At 42.3% G+C, this 27,838-nt stretch overlaps 1 protein-coding gene across 1 annotated transcript; it reads left to right on the top strand.

The window, feature by feature from the left end:
- The first annotated feature begins 13,256 nt into the window (after window positions 1-13,256).
- On the top strand, window positions 13,257-27,319 carry CAVIN2 (caveolae associated protein 2). Its single transcript, XM_062189389.1, has 2 exons — window positions 13,257-14,027; window positions 23,980-27,319. Exons 1-2 carry the CDS (start codon window positions 13,545-13,547, stop codon window positions 24,769-24,771), a joined length of 1,275 nt encoding a protein of 424 aa, XP_062045373.1. The 5' UTR covers window positions 13,257-13,544; the 3' UTR covers window positions 24,772-27,319.
- The last annotated feature ends 519 nt before the right edge of the window (window positions 27,320-27,838 follow it).

Below are 27,838 nucleotides of genomic sequence, written 5' to 3'. Positions count from 1 at the left end.
CTGGTCTACCCGCCCTTCACAATCCAATCCCCTTGAATATCGTGTCACACATTAATACAGTGAGATTAAGAGGCCTTATGTAGAAAAGGTGAAGAGACTTCACAGATGTATTTAAACCCTATAATCAGTTTACTTTGGGTTCATCTAAAGGCAATTATCCTGGGTGGGTCTAGCCTAATCAGGGGGCTTCTTAAAGGTCTAAAGACAAGAGACTCTACCAGCCTTGAGGAAATAAAGTGCCATATTGTGAGACAGTCATATGGCTAGAACCATGGGGAGTTCCTAGGAGCTGAGAGTGTCCCTGTGCCCCCACTGACAGCCAGCAAGAAAACAAGACCTTTATCTTACCACCACAAGAAATTGCAGTATGCCAACAACCTGAATGATCTGACAAGAGGTCTCCAAGTCTCAGATGAGACTACAATCTGGCCCACATCTTGATTTTTTTTTAAGAGTTGTTTTATTTATTTAAAAGGCAGTTACAGAGAGAAAGGGAGAGACTGACAGAGAGTGAGAGCGGGACCAGGAGAGAGAGCAAGAGCAAGAGAGATCTTCCCTCCTCTGGTTTGCTTCCCAAATGACAGCGACTGCTGGGGCTAGGCCAGGCTGAAGCTAGGAGCCTGGAATTCCATCCACGTCTCCCACATGGGTAACAGGGGCCCAAGAACTTGGGCCATCTTTAGCTACTTTCCCAGGCGCATTAACGGGGAGCTGGATCAGAAGTGGAGCAGTCGGGATTTGAATGGGTATCTTATATGGGATGCCGGCATCACAGGCAGTGGCTTAACCCACTGTGCCACAATGCCAGCCCCCAAGTACCTTGATTTTTGCCCTGCAAAACCCTGAGCAAATCCTAATAAAACAACTAGTCTACATTTGTACTCCTGACTCATATAAACAGTGAAATATTAATTGTATGTTATTTTAAATTCTTAAGTTTATAGCAATCTGTTATACATAATCGGAAATAATAACAGTCTGTGAATGACATAGATAAGGTCCTTGTCTCGCTTCATGGAGCTTTGGCTCCAGTGGGAAACATAGGCAATAAGGAACTCGCAAATAAACAGTAGTACTTCAACTTGTGATTCTATACCAGGAAAAATGTGTGTGCAGCAGGTACCAGGAGAGGGTAGGGTCTCTATTGGGTAGAACGACCAGGCAACACTTTGCTGAATGATGGTGGGGGAGGGGGAGACCAGCCGGGGGAGAATGAATGGATGGACATTCCAGGTGGAGGAAACAGCAAGGAGAAGACTCTCCGCTATACTGCCCCATCATCAGAGGTTAGATGGAGACAGTGCTATAGGCTCATTCATTCAACCAATGTTTAATTTAATATGAATGTATAACTGCCTAAAGAATATGCTTCAGTAAAGTGGGTCCTACTGGACATTAATCAGTTTAAGTGCCATTAGCAAAAGTTCTAATTATAGTAGCCTTTCAAATGCAGCTTTTCTTCAACCTTTGCCAGGCGGAAATGTGCCTTACAGAACACGGTACTTAGCACATAATGGAAATTCAAAAAGACAGCTATTGAATTGGAGTGAATGCTTCAACTTTATTTAAAATTTCATGTGTGTTTGATTCTTTGGGGGTAGGATGCTGTTCCCTGTTAGGAAGACATGAAGATAAAGAGCAATTATATTGCTCTGTGCTCAGACTTCTGATGTCTGTCATGATCTCAGTTATTAAATATACAATAGAATGGCTATTTAAATGAACAAAGGCAAAATGAAGTAACATTGGTAGGTTTAACCAGCTGACTCTGGATTTCTACATGGTGAGCACAGTATGGTGTTATTTAATCCATGAAACATTAAACAACACTCTAGTGGTATTAACACAATTTTTAGTAGGAAATTCAGGCTTAGAAAGACTATGTGATTTTCTCAATATTACACAACTTGTAAGTGAAGAATCTGGAACTGGAATCCAGAGACTGATTCTATGTCCTAGTCTGTAAACCACTGGTATTTAATAATTGCAGTGATGAATAAAATGAAGTGAGTGTTTGGTCACTGAGCATGTTAACATAAATCAACTAATTTAATTCTCAGTGCAGTCGCTTGAGGTAGGTACTCTGAGGTTTCTCAGTTTTAAATCATTTTATTACTGACTCTCAGAGAGAATATGAAATTCCCCAAGGTCTCTCAACCTCTCTGGAGCTCATCCAAAATGGGACACCAAGGCGTAGAATTGGTCCTAGACAGCCAAAGCCACAGCCCAGGCTCTGAGCCATCCCATGACACTGCTGCGCTGACACCAAGTGTGCAATCCAAAATAAAACAATAATTACTACAATATTTCCTGGAACATTTTCTGTTCCTCATTACTCTAGTGGCAAGTTTACATAGCCAACCTAATTACATTTGGACATTTTAACTTATTCTTAATCATGAATTTCTTTAATTAGTTTGAGTTGCCTGCTTTCCTATCCTCTGGACTCTAATTACCCTGCATTGCTTGATCGGTGTTCAAGGGCTGGAGCAAGGTGTCCCACCTGTCCCTCTACAATTCTCTAATATGAGTAGTAACTAAACTGTCATGCTCCATAGTTGAGGCTATTAAAACAGGTGTGAATCAATAGTCTTCAGAATAACCTATGGTAAGCAGTAGCTTATAAATGTGGGGCTAACATGCCTAAAGCATTTCCTTGTGACTTCTAAATTCAAATGGAGTGGAGACTATTTCTCAATGTAAGCAACATGCAAGGGTATATGCTAAAGACAGGATTATACCTAACATAAAGACAGTGCTTATTTAGACAATTGTATTGAAACCAGTCCAGGACAACTATTGTGTAACACGGGGGATATGGTCTGTGTGGAATCTAGAAAAGAAGACCCAAAAAGGAAACACCTGTCAATGTTTGCTCAGATTTGTCCTGGGAATACAGAACTCTGAGTCTTGCAGTGTTTTTCAAATTGTGAGTTGTGACCATTAATAGCGAAATCAAATTATTGGATACTAACTGACATTTTTAATGACATGGAATAAATCTGAGCATTCTGCGTGAAGCAAGGTTAAGTATTGCTTTGTGCAACTTTTGTTTTGTGCAACTATCGTAAATATGTATGAATTCATGCAGGTGTGTTACCGTGGGTATACTTTTGATAAACGCATTATAATGCATTTCTCTCTGGATCTGTCTGAAAGCCATTGGATTACTGATCTTTCTAAGTTTTCTAAACCAGTGATTCTCAGAGTTTGAAATTTCACATAATCACAAATCACCATCCAAAACAGAAAAAAAAACTGGAAATGGAAATATGGTTCCCAGTATTTTTATTCTGCCAAGTTAAATTATAAAGATGATAATACTACTATAATTTCCTAAAATCAAGATTTTTATATCAAAAACAATAATGACATAACCACAAAATAAAGACATTCTTTGAAGTTCCACATCCTTAGTTTTATGTAAGTGCGTCCTATTGCCCTTACCTTTTTCATTTCACAACAGGTTCAGGAAACCCCCATGGCCTGACACTGAAGAACAGACATAAACACGCTGAAAACGTGAACAAGCGGCATGGTGTCCTTCACCTCAGTCAAACATTTCTTAGGGATATTCATCATTGTTTGTTGTATTTCAGCACTTTATTAGATTCTGAAATACGAGCTGTACCTGAGGAGCTCCCACCAGTAGACAAAGTGAGGAGAAAAGAGAGAATGACCAGTGTGGTTTGCTACGCCATTAGGCTCTCGATGAATTAATGTACGGACACATGAGTTCATACATAGCTCTCTTGCGAGTTTGAATAGCGTGATTTCATTATCACCAAATCTTATGGAAGAGTGAATGGGTAAGGGGACACTTCCACACCTACAAACTGGAGAACTGAACATTTTATTGCACGTGATGAGGAGGAGCAGTTGAAGGTTGGCTCATGACCATCCCCACCCTTTCATAGCCTGTTTTATTAGCTCCCAAAACTGACGCCAGAGTTTCACACGAGGATTCCCCTGTTTTCCAACGCTCCTCACAAAAGCCACCCTGTAGCTCTTTGCTCCCGGCTGCGCCTCCTCCGAGACTGTTTGCCCTTTCAAGACACCTTCGAAACACTCTGGCCTCCGCTTCTCCCAAGCTCCTGCTGGGATCGGATCTCCTCTCTGCCTGAACAATAGCCAAGTTCAAGCAGATGCTGCGGAAACTCCCCTGACCACTTTGTTGGACTTCCATCCCCCAACTCTGTCAACATTGCTGTGACCAAGGCTAGAGGCCATCAGTCACACTCCTCCCCACGTCCTGGCAACTGACAGGCTCACACGGGTTGGCCTCCTCTCTAAGTCCTGTTTTGTCGACAGTGTTTTGGGGATAATACTTCTAGATCTGACTACAACAAAGTAGTACCATTTCTAGTAGACAAGAACCAGAGTGGGACAAAATTTGTTCAGATCCTACGGATCTGTAAACTTACAAAAACTAGAACCATATTGAACTTGAGTTTACCTCGGAATCATTCATATTAAAAGGGAGTCACCAAGCAAATTATCAGTGCAAACAAAATTTAGAGTTTCATTAGGCATTGTATCTTAAACACATCATCTCAGAAATTATATGCATTCAAAAAATAGTCCAAATGAATCAGAACTTGTCTGTTCATAAAAGGATGATTCCAGTAGCACTTAAACTTAGAAATACTTTTCTAGCAATTAGTTCAACTTACCGTATATACATGAAAATATTCTAATTACATTTCTTTTTTTTTAAAGGTTCTATAATTAAGATAGTATTTTCCTCTAACTTAGGTCGGGCTTTCACCCATTTAAATGAAAGTAGTTCAATTTTATGTCAGAGATATTTACACTTGTTTCCTCTCCTGGCTTCATTACCCTCTCTCTGCCCTGATTCTTTTAAAGGTCAATCCCTGAACTGGAAAAACTCCATCTTCCTGCATTTTCAGTTCTTGTAGTCCCTGCAGAGGAGTGAAATTAGCAGTGAGAGATGGACATGCCTAATCACATAGTATATCATGGTTCTAAGTAGCTGCTGCAATGAACAGCGCACACTAGTTACAGTGTCGGAAATACAGAGCACATGTCTCTGGCCTTGAAGGGTTCTTCAGCTGCAGGTGAACATCATCTTTCATGACACGTTCTTGCCTCTTTTGTGCTATTTTGTTTTGTGCTGCAATTATTGTTATTCTTTGTTGTTACACTGCTTCACTTTGTCCTTTCCCACTGGACTTGCATTTCATCCACAGCTTCTTCACATCTCTAATGTATTTGTGTATTTTTCCCCCAGCTCCAGCTCCATGCCACGTCGAAGAGTTTTAAAAGTAGGAACTCATTAATAAATCTTTTCTGAATTGAATTAAATCAGGCAGTCAAACCTTTCATGTTACAACTGAGGAAACCCAGTTCCCCTAAGGCTGAGCTCTCAGTGTCATCCAGTTAATGTGAGGGCTGAAAGTCAAGTTCAAGTCCTTTGATTTCTCAGTCCACTAAACACTAGACTTTGTCAAACCCCTTGGCTGTGAGCAGTGGTAAGAGGCAATGACCAAAGCATGCTGTGTCTTCGTGTTGTTTGTAAAGTTGAGAATCTGAGACAATACTAATGTTGGGGCTCAGACAGTGATATCCCCAAAGCCTGGTGCCTTCACACTGAGAGCCTTAGACCCTTCCTCTGAACCCAGGCCCCTCTGACCTCCCTTGTTTCTCCCCGACCTGCACAGGGAGAGGCTGTCTGCAGCTCCCTTATCTACCTGGCCAGATCCACCAAAAGAGGCACCCAGCCGCCCTCGGTATTCTCCTGAATGTTTCGTTAGCAACAGACAGTAAAGCTCAGATTGCAGGCAGAGACCGAAGTCTGGCAACTCACCTGGACACACTTTGTCGTACACCATTGTCCTTTAGTTTGGCTGCATAGAGAATTCTTTGTAATCCACTGTTGACTCTATGGACTCAATGGACTTTGCCCTAGGCTGTTTTATGATTTCCATGCCCATTAAGCTCCCCTACAAACCATTTAATATTCCCCTACAAAGTGTCTACATTCCCCATTCTTTGCATGCTCTATAGAGAAGGGAGTGTGGAGGTAGTGAGCAATCTTATTCCTGTGAATATTTCCCCCATGCTGTGATTTTCCCCCTTTTGCACATCAATTCATCTACATACCTTTTCTCCTATTTCACCTGCCAACTGTCAGTTGAGTCCAGCAAACCTCAAGAGGGTGGGAAGGAAATTTTTTCTTTGCCTCTATACTAATTACTCTGCAAAAAATGTGGTGAAGAATTCATTAAATTATCAAATGCTATCTCTGGAAAGGGTCTTAGAAATCCAGTAGACCAGTTTTACATGTGAGGAAAGACCTAAAAGCATGAAGTTCCTTTTGTATTATGATAGAGTTCATCATGTTGACATCCATCAGACCCGCTATGACCGTGTTTCTGCAATAACCCAAAAACGTTTTAGAAAGAGACCCCCCAAACAAGTTTTAATAAAGCAGTCATGCCCGTGAGGACACTCAGCCTGACCCTCACTCCCTCTGCTCTTGTCACCTGTGCTTATTACCTGGAATAAAGCCATAGCTGCCACTAACACAGCAGTTCTTGGAAGCCAACAAATGTGAGCCCAGAGGGAGAAGAATTTGCAATCACACATTTTTCACATTCAGAGATAATTTAAGAGAGTTGAAGTACTTTCTAAGTGTTAACCACCAGGCAAATGTTTCTGGCTACCACCATTACTTACCTACAAAAATATTTTATGGCTGAGACACGTTGCATTGCCAAAATATTTTTGATAAAATGCATTTATAACAGTGAGTTCTGTACAAATATAGCCTTGATTTAATCCAGGATCCTAAATTTTAACATGAATATGTAGAAATTACAGACAGATGATTAACAGGTAATTTATAGAAATCCATTATGTGGGTGTTCATTAACTCAAAAAACAGCAGAATGAGAGGAAATGGTTTTATATTGCTATTATAAGGATTTAAATTATCTACGAAGAAGAACTTCCTGACAAATAACAGACTTGGTTACCAAAATGGTTTTGGAATTTCCTTCTCTAAAGCTTTCAAATTGATATAACTTCCTTTTAAGACAGTGTAAGAAGATTTTGTTGTTATCCTGGATTTTGGAGCTTGTTTTTGTTTTTGTTTTTTAGAAATAGGGGACAAAATTATATGACTTCTTGATGTCCATTCATCATAATACTTCAAGGAGCCAAATCTCGAAATAGGCCTCAAAAGAAATCATTTCGAAATAAGGCTTGTTAAAGAAAATAAGTCACCAAGGGAATCTCTAGACTCTCTTTCATAGAAGAGATTTAAAATTCAAAAAATGGGCTAGCTGTAGTGTAGTGGGTAAAGCTGCTGCCTGCAGTGCTGGTATCCCATATGGGCATGGGTTCGAGTCTCAGCTGCTCCACTTCTAATCCAGCTCTCTGCTATGGCCTGGGAAAGCAGTAGAAGATGGCCCACGTCCTTGGGCCCCTGCACCTATGTGGGAGACAAAGAAGAAGCTCCTGGCTCTTGGCTTCAGATCAGCCCAGCTCCGGCCGTTGCAGCCATTTTGGGAGTGAGCCAGCAGGTAGAAGACCTCTCTCTCTCTCTGCCTCTGCCGCTGCCTCTCTGTAATTCTGCCTTTCAAACAAATAAATAAATCTTTAAAAATAATTCAATAAACAGCAGCAGGATGTCATGGAAGAAGTAAGAAAAACAGAAAAGAGTTGGAAAAGGGCCATCTCATTGAGGAAGAAAGAGCATCCATATTAAACTGCCCATCCCCCAGTTCTGGGAGAAACCTAGACTTCCCCAAGCATCAGTTTGGTCCTGAAAAAAAAAGTGTAAACCCACCCACTTCCTTCTGATATTGTTTTTCAAGGTCTTATAATGTCTTGAGACACCATACATGAAAAGTACTTTATTCTAAGAAAAGCATTATTCCTGAATTATTCTCTAAATTTAAGGCTCTTTTCCTTAATTCCTGTTTGTTTTAGAGCTCTTCATTGAGAAAAGCAAAAGCTAAGGGTTATTGTGATAATAAGGGGTTTCCTGAAGCTAAAAAAGACAACTTCAACACCTCATTAGGTGTTGCCTTGTATTGTCTTCTAATTGCTTCTTGTACGTAAATCTTGCTTTTCCCAAAAGACCTAAACTTCTCTAGGACAAAGACCTTGATTTAAATTTCTTTCATACTGTCTAAGGGTCTGAGTCTGTGCTGAGCCCATAGCTACTCAAATCAGTTGATAAATTGACCTGCAAGTAAGGTTGAGGCAACCCTGTATGTTTCCCCACGGTATGCCACATTGCACTCCATGAATGAACAAGGTAGAAGGGGAAAGCAGAAGGAGTACTGGCTTATAATGTGGCACGTACAATCAAGAGATCAGCATATTTTTAGATGAAATCACATCATCAGGACTAAGAGGTTGAACCAGAGAGATATTTAACTAATAAGGTTTTTTCTGTATTTAACACGTACACTACTTCCCAGGCTCCAGACACCAGTCCAAGAACATTTTACCAAATTAACTCATTTAATCTTCATAACAATTCATGACAATAAGGATACAACTTACTATTATCCTCATTTTATAATAAGAACCTGGGGCCTATAAATGAAAACTAATGTGTCCAAGATTGTACAGTGTGCTGGGTTTTGAACCCGGGAAGTCTGGCTTGAGAGTTCATGCTATCAAATATGAGGGTATTCCAAAAAGCCCATGGGGAAATTAAATTTAAAAAAAGCTTATTTTGGAGCAAAAGTATTGAAATCTGTGCCTATAAGGGATCTTCCACAAGTTCATTGAAAACGTGTTACTATGAAAAAGCTTTAATTCACACTCACGACATGGATGGGTTATAGGAAGACTTGGTTGGAAGATATTATCATCGTATAATAATGTGCTTTTCATCAGTAATATTTCTAGTGAAAGAACACAAGTCTCCATTGCCTCAACAAAGGATGAGGAAAAGCCTCCAGGCTTACTGCAGGCTGCACTCTCCCTTTCTGTCTATGGTCACTGCAAAACTCAGTGTGGAGTTCATGCAGGTGGAGCCAGAGGACCCTTCGACTCCCACCTTCCTTGCTGCCAATTCATTTTATCTTGGAGTATGATTTATCCAGCCAGCTTTAGTTCTAAGCTCAGAGTTCCTTTTTTCTTAAGGTCCATTATTTTGTTGCATAATGTGACCTTTGGAGGTAAGTTTAGAGAGCTGTAATATGGACATGAAAATTTTTTTGGTTTTGTTCATTTTTAGTTAATTTTATATACAGAGGACCAACTCTATGTTAAGTTGATAAGTTCAACAGTTTATACCTACACACACAGACACACACACACACATGCAACATATAGAGTACAGTTTGAGAACAAGTTTAGAAGTTAATTCTCATAGTACAACTCATTAAGGATGGAAGGTCCTACATGGGGAGTAAGTGCACAGTGACTCCTGTTGATGAACAAGAAGTATTAAACAGAGTTCTGGGAACAAACCTAGACTGTTGACAGTAATTTTGAAGGAACTGCATTTTAATCACAAGCTACTTGTTCCTAGGTATCTATCATTGCATCAGAAACTACCCCCAAACTTAGTGACATGCAACACAAGGCTGCATCATGACGTTACTTTTCTTTTGGTAATGTGATTAATATACTCATACAACCCTAGAACTGACTCCCGCTCAAGAAGTAACCCGTTCTTTGAAAGGCTTTCCAACTCCAAGCTGGAACCCACAGGAAAGGCTTATGGAATAGCCAGCTTAGCCTTCTTTGCTCTTTGAACCACTGAAGAGGGATTTCCTTTCTTTTTTTTTTTTTTCCATTCTTTTCTAAAGCTAAGAAAAAGTGTGCCAGGATTACTGCATGGAGCCTACAAAGGAAAAGCTAACTAAGATGGAAATTGGTCTAAGATTTATGCTAAAGGGTTAGCCAAGACTTCAAGTTTACTAATGGCTTGGAATGTGAAGCCACATAGAGTTTCAGACCAATGCCTTAGCCGGTGACAAAGCAGACCTTTTCCCAGAGTGACCTCTGTGTCCCCTGAGGTAGCAACGGGCAGCTGGTGGCCAGTCTAAAGGATTGAGGGTCCTACTCACTCCTTGTCAGGGCTAAAGCCCTGATGATGCTGGGCCCCAGCAGCAACATTTAGTCTCTCTCTACTACCTGTGTACACCCCACCCTGTGTACCTACACCTGGGACTTGTCCACCTGCCTAATTCTCCCACTGGAGTGAGAGCTTTCAAAGACAGCAAGCATGTGCTGTCACCATTGTATCCCCAGTGCCTGGCACTTTCTTCTCATTCAGCAAATGCTACCAAGCAAATGACCCCTTCCTGCATCTTGTTGCGGCACTAATCAGTTTTCAATATGTCACTTTTCACATGTCCAGACCCCTCCAAGAGCTTCTTATCCACCATTGTACCATCGAAACTCAAGAATCTTCATGGTATTTAATAGCTAAACTTAGTTTTTTAAAAAGTTTAAGAAATGATTGCTGAATTTCTCTGACTTCTCTCAGATAGCAATAGGGCTTACTTTAGAGTAACTAAACACTGACTTCAATTGCTCAAGTTATCTCAAATTTTCACTTACCAATAGTGAGCTGTCTTTAATGTCTTTAATGCATTCCCTTTATAAACTCCTGCTGCCCTTAGAGTATGTCAGTCTATTACTCAGTTACTTTCTATCTTGTACAGGATAGAATGGTCCTCATATGTTTCCAACAAAGGAAATTGTACCATAACATTTAAAAAAAATTCACAAATGAATTTATCACTCATAAATGTAACCATCAAAGAATACCCCAAATTTGCAGAAATGGTCACCTCTGACAAGAGGGCAAACAAAGAGCCTTCACCTTTACCTGTGATAGTCTTTTGAAAGAAAAATGTATTCATGTTATGGCAGATAGTTCCAAAGATGGCTACGATGACCTCCCCCATGTGCTCAATGCTTTGTCATGAGATGTTGCTGCTCCTCCCATAAAGAGGTGGAGTCTATTTCCCATGCCCATGAATCTGAGCTTGGCCTGGGACCTGCCTGGAGCACAGAAAGGGTAGAAGTGACAAGAGGAGAGTCCCAGAGCCTAGGCTTAAGCGATAATGCAGCTTTTGTTTCTATGCCATTGGAACCATGAGGCACCATGCAAAGACACTTGGTTTCCCTATTAGAGAGATCAGGTGGAGAGTCATCCAGTGTTGTAGCTTTCCCAGCTAATGACCCAGACATATGAAGGAGGCCATCTTGGAGACTTTATCCCAAACCACACCAGTATGTGTGCCCAGCAGGGATGACTCACTCAACTGAGCCCTGCCCAGCCAACCACAGAATCATGAGTAAACAAGATAAATGATTGTTACTTTAAGCAACTGGGTTCCAGGCTGACTTGTTACACAGAAATATATAACTGTTATATTGTGCTAATAAAAATTAATTTTAATAATAAACAAGTCCACATGCAAATCTTTCTTCTTGTTTAACAAGGAGCCTCTCTCCTCATCCCACCTCACACCCCATCACTTTAGTGTGTCTACTCATCCAGTTGATTGTAAATATCCAACAATGCAATGCTAAATCAGTGCAAATCAATTCAAAATCAGGGCACAGTGAATATAATGTGAAATTGCAAATCTTGCAAAATGTGTAGGAAATCACGAAGCTGATGAAGGTAATGTTAGAAAAGCCCTTCAGTCGCAGGCAACTCCTTTGACAAATTAGAATCTGCAGCTGGAATAGTTAACATTTGAGGAAGAAACCATCCACATGGATGATGGCATAAGAAGTACTTCAAAAGGGAATGATTTGAATGTCAAAATTGAAGAGAGGCTCTTGGAAAATTGATGGAACCCTCAAATATTTCTGCCATAGTGACACTCTTTGTCATTTGCCCATAGGATATTATATCATGATACCATATAATTTTGTTAGAAAATTATGTTTCTCAAAATCAACACCTGGTGCATCCTTTGTTCTAATATTTAACACATTGTTGACCAACTGAACATTGTTGATGATGCCAATGAATTTTAATAATTCTCATTTTACTTCTTTTTGCTTCCTCCTTTTTAAAGGATTCAGTTGAAGTGGGTTTGGCGGGCACTAATTATGTGAGAGAACTGGGGGCCTCTGTAAATATCTTTTACTCATGGCTAACTAGCAGGTGTACTCCTTGAGGGCAGGGTCTTGGATTAAGCTTTGCTGGAATCCTTAGGATTCAATCAATATGCCAACCAAAGGCCTGCTGATTGACCGGCTGACACTGAGGAAGGCCAACATCCCATTGTCAATCCCTGACCCAACGTGAGCTGGCATTTGTCCTTCTCAGAACTGTTCGTAGAAGTCCTATAACAAACCTCCTCCTGAAAGCTCTTTCAAAGGCTGGATACATTTAAAACCAAGTCAAGCATGTAAAGTCGTTTTAGGAAATAAGCTCCCAGTCCCAGGGGCTCAGCTGAGGAAGGCCAGGTTGGAGAACAGGTGTGCCACATCACTGAGCAGGAATGTGGAAATGTCAAACGTTAGAACTGCTTCAGAAACAACAACTCAGCCTGCCCGAGTCACCCTTCTGGGCACGTGGCGATCAATGCCGGGCAGAGATGAGCATCTGGGAAAATGTCTCAGTACACATTTAAAATTAGCTAAAACAAACTTGCACAGTAGGTTTTTAAAAAGATCACACTTTTTCGTCTCTCCTCTTTCAATCTCACTTATCAAAAAAAAAAAAAAGAAAGAAAGAGAGAAAGAAGAAAAGAAAGAGAGAAAAGCCCTCTAGATATTTTTTTTAAGTCAGTGTCAAAAACTTTCCCTCTATTACACGGTAAGAGTGTGCAGTAGCAGCAACCATCCCAAAGCTCAATCTCTTATTTTGTATGTCCAATTGAGAGAGTAATAAGAACTGGGCTGTTTTCCTTGTCACTCTCGGGGTTGCTTCCATTCCTCTGCAAATGAGAAAGGAACAATACACACTTGGCTGCCAGTACCCTTTAGACCCCACCCCTCCCGTTAGGACTCCCGGTGTTCTGCAAGGCATCAGTAGGTTCTAGGGCAAATGCAAACAACACTTTCCGTTACAATAGCTTGTATCCAGGAAAAAAAACAGGCACTCTGTTGCGTCTGTAGCATAGCAGCCAGAGAAAAAGTTTACTGGCTTCAGCCAATTGGAAGCCGTGGAGCTGGTCCAAGTTAGCATGTTTTTCTCTGCCTCTAGATGAAGTCATGATTGAAATATGGTATTGAACTTATTTTAAAAAGGGAAGGGGCATAGGAAAGAGATAGCTAAATCCGCAGCCCTGTGTGAAGGAAGAGAAGGCAGTGAGGAAGTGTGTGCGTGCTTCTGAACCCTGAGTGGCTCTCTGCTCCTGTAACCTTCGCCTCCCACTGGGTGGAGTAGGGCTTTTAAGAGCAGCTGGAATGCAATTCCCCTGATCAGCTTAGCCAGTTGTTGCCTGTCTGAACCTCTGCCAGCCCTGGAGAGCTGTGCTTTGAGCTCAAATCAGCGGGCCTCCTTCTGCACCCTCACTGCCGCCCGTGTCGCCTGAGCAAGAAGCCCGCAGCGGGAAAGCAAGTTACCCCCCTGCCTAGCCATGGGAGAGGACGCAGCACAAGCCGAAAAGTTCCAGCACCCGGGTTCTGACATGCGACAGGAGAAGCCAGCAAGCCCCAGCCCCATGCCTTCCTCCACACCGAGCCCCAGCCTGAACTTAGGGAGTACAGAAGAAGCCATCCGCGACAACTCGCAGGTGAACGCGGTCACGGTGCTCACGCTCCTGGACAAGCTGGTGAACATGCTGGACACCGTGCAGGACAACCAGCACAAGATGGAGCAGCGGCAGATCAGCCTGGAGGGCTCGGTGAAGGGCATCCAGAACGACCTGACCAAGCTCTCCAAGTACCAGGCCTCCACCAGCAACACAGTAAGCAAGCTGCTGGAGAAGTCCCGCAAGGTCAGCGCCCACACGCGCGCCGTCAAGGAGCGCATGGACCGGCAGTGCGCGCAGGTGAAGCGCCTGGAGAACAACCACGCCCAGCTCCTGCGGCGCAACCACTTCAAAGTGCTCATCTTCCAGGTCAGTGTCGCCTGCGCCTCCTCACACGCGGGCCGGGATTCCCAAACAGTCAGGAGCTCCGGGCTCCCTGCTCCCACAATCCTTTGTGCTTCTGTCCTGTCAGGGAATCACACACGCCAGGCATTGTCACTTGTCTCCCTGCAGTAGGCGAATGTGAAATCTGCCCATGGGAGTGGGAATTTCCCAGGTCACCGCCGTCTAAGTCCAAAGCAGGTGCCAGCAGAGGTCGTTTGTCAGTGAGCACCTGGATGCACTCGAATAGAGTGGGAAGATGTGCAGGTGCACGCACCCACCCTAGTCAAATACATTTGTCCCTTTGCGTTAGGAACTTGGAGCTCTCAGCTGCAGCTGTTAGCTGGACGGGGCACATTAATTCAGTGGCTGTGTATTAACTCTTTGAGGGAATGAGGTAATCATGTGAGGTTTTTTTTTTGTTTGTTTGTTTGTTTTTTGTTTTTTAACCAACACTTCAAACTCATAATGGTTCAAACTAGCCCTATCAATGCTTTGAAGACTAACCAAATGGAAGATTGATTCCATTAAGGATGAACTAGCTTTGTTCTTTTAGTTTTTGTTTTGTTTTGTTTTGTTTTTTGAGAAAGCAATCTTGCTCTTTTCTAGCAAATGGTACACTAAAAAATACAGAGCATACCTCTTTAAAAACATCAGCTATGCCCGCAATGCTCAGAGAGACCACAAGTATAAGGGAAAATAAAAGGAGTGTTATCGGTTGTCATCACAAAGGCTATTCTTGAATGTTTTCTCCTTCAACTGGTTGCCTTAGAATAAAAAGATCACTTAATGTTTTTAATGCATCAATGATGCAATTAATGTAGCAAGAGGCTATTTGGGGACAGGGAGATTGCGTGGGACTGCGATCCCGCCAAGTGGTGGGCATTTGTGAATCCAAGGGGAGCCCTTCCTAATGCTGGAAGCCCTTCCGCCCAGTGGAACCCAGCCAGCACAGAGCCCAGGAAGTGATGGCCTTCCCCGCCCCAGGGCTGTCTCCTTGTGACCATGTGAATAGGACAGGGTTTCAAAGCCATGGAGGAGAGAGGCTATAACCAACAGTTTGATTGTGCAAGGCACACAGGGAGAGCCTTCATCCCCCAAGAGAGATTTAGAAATCAGGACTGAAGCCGAAAGGAGCCTTCTTTTTCTAAATACGTCTGCTCTGCCAAGTTAAAACCTAAGCCTTCCTACCCACTCCGTAAAAGGAAAGACTCATCTCCACGCTTTTTTGTCCTCATCAAATTGCACATGAGTGTTGTAAGGGTTGTCCTCGTGTACCTTGCGGGCTTTTGCAGCTGGCAAACTTCTCAGCTTTTCATGCAAATGCAACAGCTTTTCATGCACCAGATGAATCAAAAAGAGATACAGTAACCAGGCCTTTCTTAAGCCATATGAGATCCTTCCTTTATTAGCTGAAAAGATATTAGAAATCTCGGCTCTCCAGGCATTTCTAAATTAAATAAAGATCTCCAAACAAAAGCAAACATACACAGACCTGTTTAAGTCTGAAACACCAAAGGAAATTTCCCTCCTCCCAGGATGAATCACGGAGATTATCTCTCATCTCATCCCTCAGTTAAGGAAGGGGAAAGAAATAAAACATCTAGTAAAGGGAAATCACAATTTGTCAAGGTTGTTTTTTGTTTTGTTTGCCATGGATGTTCTGCAGATGTTGGGGGAGGAAGAGGGGAGATATATGACTAGAAATTGAAAAGAATTGTAAATCTAACATTTTAAAAAACAACTGTTGGGGAACTTAAAGGCACGTGCTGCTGCTGAGGGCCTGACATGGTCTTCTGTTTGTCACATTGAACTGACAGGTGTGAAATTGCAGCCAGAACGGTAGGAATTCTCCATATAGTGAGTGAACACTGAATCGAGGGTGATCAAAAACAAAGTGGAAGCGAGAAGAATCCAAAGAAGTGGAAGCAGACTCCTTAGCAAGCAGCCCACAAGGACACTTTTTAAGGAGCATTTTAAGAGGCAGGAACTAAGAATAAGGAACTGGACCTTTCTTAAGCCAGATAAGATCCTTTATCAGCCTGCAAGATATTAGAAATCTCAGCTCTCAAGGCACTGCAAGATGACTATTTAAAAAAAAAAAAAATGCAAGTGCAGCCCTCAGTGGAAAGGTTGCTCTTAAAGTGAGAGTTTCAGTGGGGTAACAGTTATGACAATGGGCAGAGCAATAATTTGTATTAGAGAGTAACCCAACATAGTTGTTGAGAAAATAAGTTTTGGAGTCATACACATACACTGTTCAAATCTCAGTTGGTAATCATCATTTACCAACTGTGTGATCTTGGACACATTCTGTAGCCACTCCAAGTCTCTGTTTCCTCACTTAATAAACCCTGAATACACTTCCAAACATCTTTCTCTGCACTTACTGCCAATTTGTAGATGAGGATGTTGAGAGTACAAGATGCTTGTGAATTGCCTGAAGTTTAGTAAGCAAGTGGTAAAGCTGGGGTTCAAACTCATGCCTAGTGGTTTTAAAGCATGTGCTCTTCAACTGGGTGAGAAATAAAGGAAATCACTTACTTACAATGGTTAGGGGAGACTAGCATGATATAATTGTTCAATGAATACACTTGTCAGATCTGATATTCATTTGCTCATGAAGAGACTTCATTTTGCTTCTTTAGAAATAGGACTCTGGGGTCCAGCGTTGTCATGCACAGGGTTAACCTGCAGCCTACAATGGTGGCATCCCATATGGGTGCCAGTTCAAGTCCTGGCTGCTCCACTTCCGACCCAGCTGTCTGCTAATGCACCACTTGCATTCCAACTCCCTGCTAAGTAGCAGCAGCCCAAGTCCTCAGGCCCCTGCACCCACACGAGAGACCCAGATAGAGTTCCTGGCTCCTGGCTTCAACCTGGCCCAGCTTCTATGACCATTGTGGCCTTTCAGGAAGTGAACCAGCAAATGAAAGAGATAGATAGATAGATAGATAGATATACTATTTCTCTCCCCCTCTTTGTAACTCTGCCTTTCAAATAAACAAATAAATAAATAAACCTTTAAAAAATAAACAAATATAGCTCTTCAATAAAAGCTGACCACACCCTACCTTGAATGCCAAAACAGCTATACTTGGGCTTTTTGAGTTAGGACTTACTAAAACACACACACAACAGACTATATATTTATTATATGACTAACACCACATTGAAATCAGTGTTATGTCACAGCTCCAGAAAACAAAGCAAAGTGCCCAAAAGATCAGCTCCACATAGAACCTTCTAGTAGCAGCATGATCTGCACAGTGTATAGGACATAACTATTTCCTAGACACAAAAAACATGGAAGGCAGGTAATGTCCCAGGTACTATTTCGCATCTTTAACTAATTTACCACTTTCAGTCCTATGCTAGACTTCCCCTGACGAGATTAGATTCCTAGTTTAAGATCAAAAAAAAAAAAAAAAAAACCCTGTGGAAATAGAATCAGAAAAGAAATCCTGTCCCCTGACTTGGGCACAGTGAGTACTGTAATGTTGAAAAGTCTAAGTGTGTAGCTGTGTTGTATCCTCCAAATTCTACAGATGTGTGCTTTTGCTGCTTGGTGAATTGGCCTCCTGGACACATACTCATTTCCATTTTTTTAATTCAAACTTTGTCCTTAATTTGTCCAATCTAAAACATGTCATCTGTGTATTTGAATCTGTGTTGAACTTTCCAACACTGTTGTAGCTATTAAGCACCTAATTCCATGGCAATGACTTCAAATTATAATCTTAGTATCAAAAACTGAAAAAACATCCATCTCCCTATGGCCAATAAACTGCATTTTAAAATCTTAGCTAAATTTAGCAGTTTTTCTCGTTAAAATTTTTAGTTAACCGCTTATGCTCAGTGTTTGAACCCGCAAATACTGTGACATGACACAGCATAGATGGAAGAAGACACATTGGCATTTGGGGACCAAAAGGCAAATGCGAAGGAAAGACTACGATGAACACTTTGCCTGTACTCACGGCTCTCTTTTACTAAAAATAGAGTCTGTACAAAAAGTCAGTGAATATACAGTTAAGAGCAAATTTCCTCTGTTGATTGAAGAGACCACAGTCCCAGAGGTAGCTTGCTCTGAGGCCTGGTGCTCACTTACTGCCTCTTAAGGTTCGAGTAATGATTATTTGAAAAAGCAGTTTGGGAATGATTTCAAATCCAGGGCACAAAATGAGAGTACTCATGGACAGCTCACACTTTCCTCCACATAAAATTGTGAAACTGGGTGAAAAAAGAAGAAAGGTTAGATATTTCCTGGAGAATTGAGCCTATAAACGTGTTCAATATATGCATCATTTAGATTCCTTCAATGAGATCAGAATTTCAGAAAAGTGTAACAGCTTCAGACTATTTTAAAATTGATTTTTTAAGACTGTATTTTGTCCAATGCAACTGCTCTGAAAACGGGTAAATTAGTACAGTCTTGAAGGCATGGGGATACAGATAATCAAGGACTTCTTTACTGGGCAACTCACCATGTTTCTATCATATTGATTAACGGTTCCGATATTGGTCTTGGTGTCTCACTCACTGCCCTTTCAGTTATGAGACGAACAAATTACTAGTTCTTATTATTATTTACATCCACTGAATGTCAGCACTGCCCCAGCACTATAAGTGAAATATCTGATTATTATCACTATTTCTTCCAAAAAGTCATGACATTCTTTCAAATATTAAAAAAAAAAATCTAGACTCTGTCAGATGTAGCCCTTCCAAGTAAATGTCGCCCCTTGTATTGTTTTCTCAATTTTGTCTGTTTGAATTGAATGAATGAAAATGTTCTCTTAGGCAATTCAGGTCCTATTAAGTTGCCCTTTTGTTGTTGCTGTTTTTGTTTGTTTGAGAGGAGAGAAGAGAGAAGGCCACCTGCTGGTTTACTTCTGAAATGCCCACAATGGCTGGAAATGGGCCTGGGCAGAGGCCTGGAACACAACCCAGGTCTCCCATGTGGATGTCAGGGACCTGCCCACTTGAACCATCACTACTGCATCCCAGGCTCCACATTGGCAGGAAGCTAGAGTCACTAGCAGGAGCTGAGAATTGAACCCAGGCACTCTGATGTCAGATGTAGGCAGCTGACTTGTGGAGTCAAACCTCTCCCAGAGAGCATATAGCTTTGATTCTTGCATTACAAAAGACGCATCTGGCCTGGTACACTATGAACTAGCTTCTGACATTTGGAAATTCTTTTTCCTGAGGTTAAGTTTAATATCATGCATATCAAATATTTTAGAGCTGGAAAGCAAATTAATAATGATTTAGTTTAATTTCATCTTGTAGCAAAGAAATAGAGGCCCTAAGAAACAAAGTGACTAGGAAAATTTGATTTTATTAATAAAAGAAATTATAGAATTAAATTGTGAAACGAGTTAAACAAACACTATTGTCCATGAAGGTAAAGTTCAAGTTTACTAGGTTTCCTACATTAGCTTTTAAATAATTCAGTGGGGTTTTTTTGCTTTGTTTTGTGTTGTGTTTTTTTGTGTGTAACAAAGCACACCTAACCAGTGTGATCTTTAAAAAGAATTGAACCCTTGATAACACTGAAAAATAATGAAACTTTTAAATCCTGCAGAATGTGAAAGACTGCTCAGGGATTATAACTGATGCATTTTATTCTTATGACTAGCTGATTCCACCGACAGCTGCCTTAGGGATGCAGTTCTAATCAATGGCTTTATCCACTCGGCAATCTTTGCCTCAGAAACACGAACTGGAGAAAGCCATCAGTGTGTCAAAGGGGCCTATAAATCAGAATGTCGGGTGGGCATAGCTCCATTTTAATAACTAATACTTAGAGATTATTGGATGAAACATTGCACAGACACAAAGTTATGGTCTTTATAGCCCTCCAGGATGCCACCACATCCCTATGGGAATGTGACATCCTTTGTTATTTTCTCCTAACAATAGGAATGATAAATTAGTGACAGGAAAGCAAAGTGCTGGCTTCTCTTTCTTTATTCAGGCTTTTAAATGACATGGATTTCCTTTCTAAGGCTAGTCATGGGGTCCTCTTTTCTTTTAAAAGCTGCAGAGCTATATGTGCACCGAAAAGACCTGCTTCCCTGAGAGGAGCGTCCCACACCTTGGCAGGTTTCTCCCTGTTGGTTTTTGCGTGCACGACTGGGACTGTTAGTGCTCAAGAATCAATACACGGCAACCAAGCCAAAGTGCAAGCATAGATGCTACTTCTCCAGAGCTCTTTCCATTCCTGTTCCCTTTTATGTGACAAGCATGCATGCGTGTGGTATGCTGTTTAATTCTTCCCTCCCTTGAAACACTCCTGAGGGTCCTTGTGAAAGGTCAGGCCCAGAACACCTGCATCAGTGGCAGCCGAGGACCTTTTTGCAAACAAAGGGCAAATTAGCAGCTGCTCCTGGGGGCCTCGGCTGGTTAAAACTGCCCAAGGAAGCAGTGAAACCCACAAGAGATCCTTTGTGCCATTCCATGAAGCCACAAACCCTAAGTAGACATTTGAGGATCCAGCAGAATTAAACAGGGACACAGCTGAGGATGTACACTTGCTCCTCCTCTTTGAAAGAGCCATCATTCTTGCAATTTGTAAGATGAAGCAAGTGGAAAATATTGCAGCAGGGAGCCGAAGGTGGCAGTGCCACCTCACCTGTTGGCAAGAGAAACATCAAGTGTGTAACCTGATATGTGTGCGAGAGGACTGAGCTCAAGGGCACGTGTTCAGGGGAGACAGGTGCCTCTGGGAGGGAGCAGGTACAGAACATCCATTATCAGAAGTTCACTTGCAATTTCCACCACCACAACAGAATAGGGATTTGTGCAGAGCATCCTTATCTTTCTGCTTCTAAACCACCACGATGGAAGAGGCAGACATCCACGTGCTGGGACATCCACCAATTCCTGGGTGAAAAGAGAAAGTTTGCCCTCAGAGTGGCCATAAGGAGCCACAAAATAAACCCTGTCCAGTAGACAGAACATAAAATACTGCTTGAGTCATTAAAGCGACAGCAGAAGCATAGCAGTTAGCCAAGAAGACATAGCTCACTTGTTTCCAGTTGCATAAAGACGCAGCCAGCTCATTCTGGATTATCTCTGTCCCCACTGGGTTTATCTTCATAGTTGGCATTAAAGAGCACTCATATAAATTTCCCTGGCATTTTACAAAAGAGTTCAATTGGGTTCCTCCCCTTCCCTGAGCACTCCTCTCCCCAACACATGCAGCATGCGTCTACCACAGATTTCTGAGTCACCTTATAATACACTGCTAAGCTGTCCTCAAAGGATACGTGATAAGAGAGACAAAAGAGGCTACTGATCAACAGTAACTATGCCTTTGCAACAAAAAGGGAAAATACCGCATTATTTAGTCTAATTCTTTTACAGACAACCTGCCTGCCTTTTGTTGGGGTGGAAGAAAGGGAACTTACTACCTTTTAATTAACCTGAGAGATTAGACCATACAGAACACACCTTCTCCCCCATCACCAGGGCTTACTTTTACAACCTTCTGCCTGATTCTGCTAACCTCACTGAGGATTTTAATAGCATTTCACAAAACGTTTGGTTTCTTCCTTTTCTGCTGGCTACTCCCGTCAAATCTTCCTATCAAAGCCCCAAAGTGATTTTGCTTTGGACTGAGCCTTAGAGCCCTGTCGTTTCTGCAGGCTACCCCCTGTAGCCGTGCTCAACCCTGGGAATAAAGCCCTTCCTTAGAAAGGGGACCACTGTCCATAAGCCTCACCGTCTCCTGATTCCCCAGGGGCAGCTGCTGTCAGCCAACTTCCAGACAAAACTAAGTCCGTTCTCTTGTAGTCTTCAAATATGCCCAATGAAGGGGCAGTCTCCACCCCAGCCACCTCCCAGGGCATCCATGAAATCTGCCTTAGCTAGCATGCACCCATTTACCCAGGAGCTGCTGAGCACTGCGAGCTGGGAGACAGCAGTACAGGGAAGACAAAAATACCCACCCGCATGGGGAGTCCATTCCAGTGCCACAGAGGCAACCTCCACCTGAAACAGGGGAAAGCTGCTCACTACAAAAGTCCTCATTATAAACGACTCGTGGCAATCCTATAGGCCTTTCAGTGCTGCACTTGGTCTTTTATACTGGGCACCGGACACTTCCTATGACATTCAAAATGAAAAGATGTGCAGAGAGATTTGGAGACAGAATTTGCGCTATCTTCACTCCAGCAAGGATTGTATTTAGCCAGACATTCTGCTTTTTTACCTCTACCAAAGATTTTATCCTTTATTTCTGACCAATTAATGGAAGGGGGGATGAGGGGAGACACAGGGCTGTATCCTTTCAAAACATACTGTAATTGATGCCACTGAGTGGTTAGTGAGGAGAGGTATTTTTAAGCATTTCATCTTTGTATCAAGAAGCTAAAAATTTGCAGTCACACTCTTAGAACAGGTTTTCTATCACAACCCAATTTTATTGACTTTTCAGTCGGTCAAAATTGTACAAACCGGAAGGGACCTTCTTACCATTAACGTAAACTTTGCATGAAGCTTAGAACCCGGACTTTTAAATACCCTGAATCCAGTTAATTTTTAAGCTTACTGGGCAGCTCAAGATATAATCAGGCCAGATCAGGGCTGGCTGCAGCAGGAGTGGTGGGGGTTTGGGGTAGGGGGTGTGGATCTGGAGCCTTGGTCCCCTCTGGCATGCCGGCAGAACCCTGGTGGCCCTGGGTGTGCAGCTGGAAAGCTGCTAATCTAGGTCAAATCCTCTTGTTCATATTTGGAAGAAACTGAGACCCAAGGAGATTAAGTGATTTGCAGAAAGCGGCACAGCCATTTAGTAGCACAGCAGAGAATGCGACTCGGGCCTCCTGCCATGCATTCAATACCAGGGTGCGTTCTCCAGCGAAAATGTGAAGGCGCCTTATTGACTGGCTCTCAATTTCCAATACTTAAGAAAAGCATCAAAATCAAATGGGTCCTTATGCTGTGTGGCCCAAGTCTGTCTGGATTCAAATCTCCCCAGTGAGCCATATTATAGCACCGTCCCCCCTTGGACAGTGGAGACAGTGCTCAGGCTCTGCTCCCTGGGACAAGTGCAAGGGGCTGCCTCTGCCTGTGTGCCTACAACCTGCGGGTGAGGGTGGGGATGGAGGGCCCGATGTGCTGGGAAAAAGGTTGGGGAAGGTGAAGCAGCTTCCTAAGACTCTCTCCTCACTCTTGGCTGGAGGTGGGAACCACAATGTTTTTGCCCAAAGAGGCTCTGTTGAACAATAAAGACTTGATAAGCTACTCTAAAAATGACCTTACTATCTCCCTTCGCCTTATTAACTCCCAACTCCCACGAAGGATATCCTAAACCACAAGGCTTCCTGAGCGGGTCCCCAGGACGGCTCCCTTTGCTTCTCTTACTCTCAAATATCATCTGCAAAACTAGTGAACAGATTCTGACATCTGATCGGGAAGGCAACCTCATTAAGGCTATGCATGATGTCTACACTCGATTTTTTTCAGTCCTTTCCACACAGCCTCATCTTTCATCTTCCTGTGTGAGCTTCAGGCTCTTCTGCCGTAGGATTTTGGCAGGAGTGGCGCCCTCTGACCTCAAAGAAGGGGAGGAGAGGGAGAACCTCTGGGCTCAGAGCACAGTGACTTACTTTAGCTCCTTTATCTAGGCAGCTTCCTGATCTGAGTCACCGCCCACTTCCCCCTGCCTGCCACTGATACAGCATTTGCCAGCTGCCCTCCTGATATTCCCAATAGGCAGCCCTTGGCCTTATCCAGCCCCAGGCGGATGACTCGACCAATTTAGAATTAACTCTTCCTTCCTCTTCGCGAACACCGAAGCCACACATGTTTGGTTTCTATCGCCTCCACGTCCCCCGCAAAGCACAGACAACCAGAATTAACAGTCCTTTGAGGACTAGTGGTGAAATGCGTTACTAACATGAACCCTACCGCTGTTTGTCCATCTCTTCAGGAAGAAAATGAGATCCCCGCCAGTGTGTTTGTGAAAGAGCCCGTCGCCAGCACGGCGGAAGGCCAGGAGGAGCCTGCCGATGAAAACAAGTCCCTGGAGGAAACCTTGCACACGGTGGACCTCTCCTCCGAGGACGAATTGCCCCACGACCAGGAGGCCCTGGAAGACAGCGCCGACGAGAAGATGGAAGAAAGCAGGGCAGAGAAAATAAAAAGATCCAGCCTCAGGAAAGTAGACAGCCTCAAGAAAGCATTTTCTCGCCAGAACATCGAGAAAAAAATGAACAAGCTGGGGACAAAGATCGTGTCTGTGGAGAGGAGAGAGAAGATTAAGAAATCCCTCACCTCCAACCACCAGAAAACATCCTCCGGGAAAAGCTCCCCCTTCAAGGTCTCGCCCCTGTCCTTCGGGCGAAAGAAAGTCCGAGAGGGAGAGAGCCCTGCGGAGAGCGAGACCAAGTCGGAAGAGGCGCCCAGCGCGGACCAGACGGCCAACGACCAGGAGGAGGGCTTTGCCGAGGCGCTCTCCGAGGCATCCCTCCCCAGCCCGCTGCTCGAAGGGGAGAACGAAGAAGCGGATGCTGAGAAGGCGGCCCTGGGAGAGAGCCATTCGGGGATGAACAGCAACGTGGACTTGACGATTCTGGAAGACGAAGAGGAGGAGTCCGTGGCCCTGGAACAGGCGCAGAAGGCGCGCTACGAGGGTGGCTACATGCGAATCTCCGAGGACCCCGAGCGCTCAGAGCAGGAGCCCGTGCAGCCTGCTGTGCTGCAGGTGGACCAGACCGCCTGAAGGCCCAGCCCCTGGTGCCCAGCCCCGGCTCGTGGTCACGGGGGCGGCCAGAGCCTAGACCCACGCTCCTCCACACTTCCGGCGCAGCTCGCTCACCACCGTGTTACCCTGCAGGCGGCAGTTCATCACAAAGTAGCCACATGCACGAGATCCGGACATCCCCTGAAAGCAGTCTGCCCCGGGCTCCCCTTCTCATTCGCTCGTAGGTTCTCCTTCTGTAGAGTCTCTCCAAGATTCCTGGAAGCAATGAAGCACTTGGAAAACACTGACCCCATTTGGCTTTGTCAGAAAAACGAGAGGCTAGTTAAGATACCAGTCGTGAAAGTGATTCATAGTTTGGTCACTCAATCAGCATGCTGAATAGTATACCAGTAATGTGTTGAACATCTACCGTGCTCTGTGAATCCAGTTTTTATTCTTTAAGTATGTGATATATAATATACATAAATATGTACACTAAAGGCATAACTGTATGGTTTAAGAAGAAAGCATGTTCGAAACATAGATGAGAATGTTGAGTTGGTTATTCACTTAATAGCACCATTTCAGCTAAGGGTGTAAGGTATGTAGGTAAAGTCAAGGCAGTTAGAGAATGAGCAATGGCAAATTGGGAAATAAGAGAAACAGGGAACACGGAATGCCAGGGAGAATGAAGACAAAGTAACAAGTTATTCCCTTAAAAGAATGCTAGTTTTACTATTTCACTCCTTAAATAATAATATAAAAGATAGTTCATATGTCCTGGAATAGTATGTTATACCTTCACAATAACCTTTTTCTTATAATATTTTCAAATAAAATAACAAACATTTTACAGTGTTAAAGCTGATAAAAGACATTACACATATTTTAAATAAAAGGCATTACAAATATTTTGTAAGTAAATTTAAAAGGATATCATCTCTTTAACACAAGAATGAATATAAATTTTCAAAAACTAATTCTTATATGCTGCTTTTTTTAGGAAGTTGGATCACGCTTTTCTTTAATGGAATGTTTTCCATTTTGAAATAACAGTAACCCCTTAAACCCCAAATGATGTGATGTAGGTTTTTAAGGTGTTAACATCTATAAGTTTGGGAAGGGAAGGTAGGGATGCTATTTTTCTTTTTTGTACATAATGATAATTTCATTCCATGTCATATTTTATTTGTATATTATTTTCACACAACACTAATGTGTTTTTAAACTTCTTAAAGCATGCTAGTGTTTTACATATAAATGCACATTTATTCAGAGTAATTTTACTGCTGCCTAACATTATACTAAAAAAAGTCTATATTTTCAGTTGCAAAATGCTAATGTTTTACTAAATTTTAGTTTAGGACAGTTGACCCAGGGAGCCAGTTCCCTACCGTTAGTGTGTACAACAGTAAGTAATCTTACAAATGAAGGTAATCCTAGACAATATTAGCAAATTTTTTTTTAATAAAAGGGATAGGATTAACAAGTGTGTTAATGGCATAACTTATTTAGCCATGTCCTTATTCTTGCAATAATGTATCCCAAAATATTGGCTTGTTGCACTAACAATGGATGTACTCAAGATTAAATAAATAAAAAAACACAAAAATATATAATCTTGTCAGGTTTTTGGCAGAACAATTTTAGAACAAGCCAAACGAATTGATTTTTAAACTCTCCTCCAAATGTAGCAATAATGTTGATTGTCTCGGTCTTGATTTCCCCTATTAACTGTGCTTTCTTCTTCTCCTGATCTCATTTAGAACTCCAAGTCTCATTCTTCAAGTTTAACTTTCTTGACATCACTTTGCCAGCTCTGGGGAGCATCTGAATTTGTTGTAGCAACTTGATGAATTTGATAGTTCCATCTGCATGTTTATTGCATTGTACCAGACCTGATAATACCTTAAAGGGTCCTGCGAATGGGAGCGCATCGAGCTGTACATTCAGTTTCTTCCTGCACATAAACCTTCATCTTCTGCAGCACCGTGAACTTGGTAGAAGACTTCATTCAATCAGGCCCAGAGCATGCCTGTTCAGCCTCTGCAGAGCTGCTGTCACCTCTCACAGCTGAGGGGCTGGGAGACCCAGAGCTAACGTAATGTCTACACTTCCTCTTCAAAAATGCTCTTTTCATTTGTTCCTATAAACTCGTTGCATGTCAGTGGAAAACTGTGCTCGGGCATCTTTTGAAGTTTTACTGCCAATCACACGTTCCTCAAGCATTAAAATCCTAAGCAACAAAACAGAATATTGAACAGATAATTGTTGAAAAACACATACTGTAGGGATTAGACAGAGTAGCAGTTGTGGAAATGGAAACTATTTATTCTGTATTATTGTTGAAGTCTTTGCATACTGGTGAGTCCTCAAATTAGATATGTTTTCCTCCCACCCATCCAGTGTCCCATTGTTTATGTGCCTGGGGCACGAGAACTGAATTCGTTCTCCCCCAAAGATCAGTTGTGCTTTAATAAGGGCTGAGATCCACATCTTAAAAATAGAATTCAGAAGTGAGAAGCAGCTTTTACACAGAGCACAAATCTCATAGAAATATGGCAAAATTGTCATTTCTCTATAAGATTTATTTTAAAAATACATAGATATGTGTTTCAACAGTCATATTTTCCTCTTTCCACTTAGGAATGTAGTGTATGGCTAAATTACTGGTTCTTTTATACATTAAAATAAAAGATCCACACTAAGACCAAACAAAGAAATTTTTTTGATATTTCTTGTATGATGAGAAATCCACATTTCTGCTTTTAGCAGTGTCCATCTAGAAGAGCGAAGTTTGAGTCTCATGGTGTTTAGCCTACTATCAGGAAACTAGAAGCTCCTTTGACAGAACCAAGCTGCTAGTGTAAGTAAAGGTTATAAGGAAAGTCATTTCCTACATTAAGACACTAATGCCCAAACCCAGTTAATTCCTGCTCGAAAGTTTGTTTACTGCCCTGAAGCCCAAATCTAAGTGATTTTGTATTGGAAATTGGGCGTATGAACAATTGAGGTACAGGCAGCGAGCATTATTAATGGTTCCATAGCAACCACAAGTCTTTTCCTAAAAACCAAGATCCTGGCACTGCAAAGCAAGTTTCAGATG

The sequence above is a fragment of the Lepus europaeus genome, chromosome 1 (assembly GCF_033115175.1).
Source record: "Lepus europaeus isolate LE1 chromosome 1, mLepTim1.pri, whole genome shotgun sequence".
In the NCBI taxonomy this organism is placed as follows: Eukaryota; Metazoa; Chordata; class Mammalia; order Lagomorpha; family Leporidae; genus Lepus; species Lepus europaeus.
Note: the sequence above shows the minus strand (reverse complement) of the source record. Positions and strands in the feature narration are given on the sequence as shown.

Bases quoted from the DNA above. Each gene is read 5' to 3' on its own strand.
- CAVIN2 (XM_062189389.1), top strand. From the start codon at position 13,545: ATGGGAGAGGACGCAGCACAAGCCGAAAAGTTCCAGCACCCGGGTTCT. The intron at 14,028-23,979 runs GTCAGTGTCGCC...CCATCTCTTCAG, and splicing joins TCAAAGTGCTCATCTTCCAG to GAAGAAAATGAGATCCCCGC.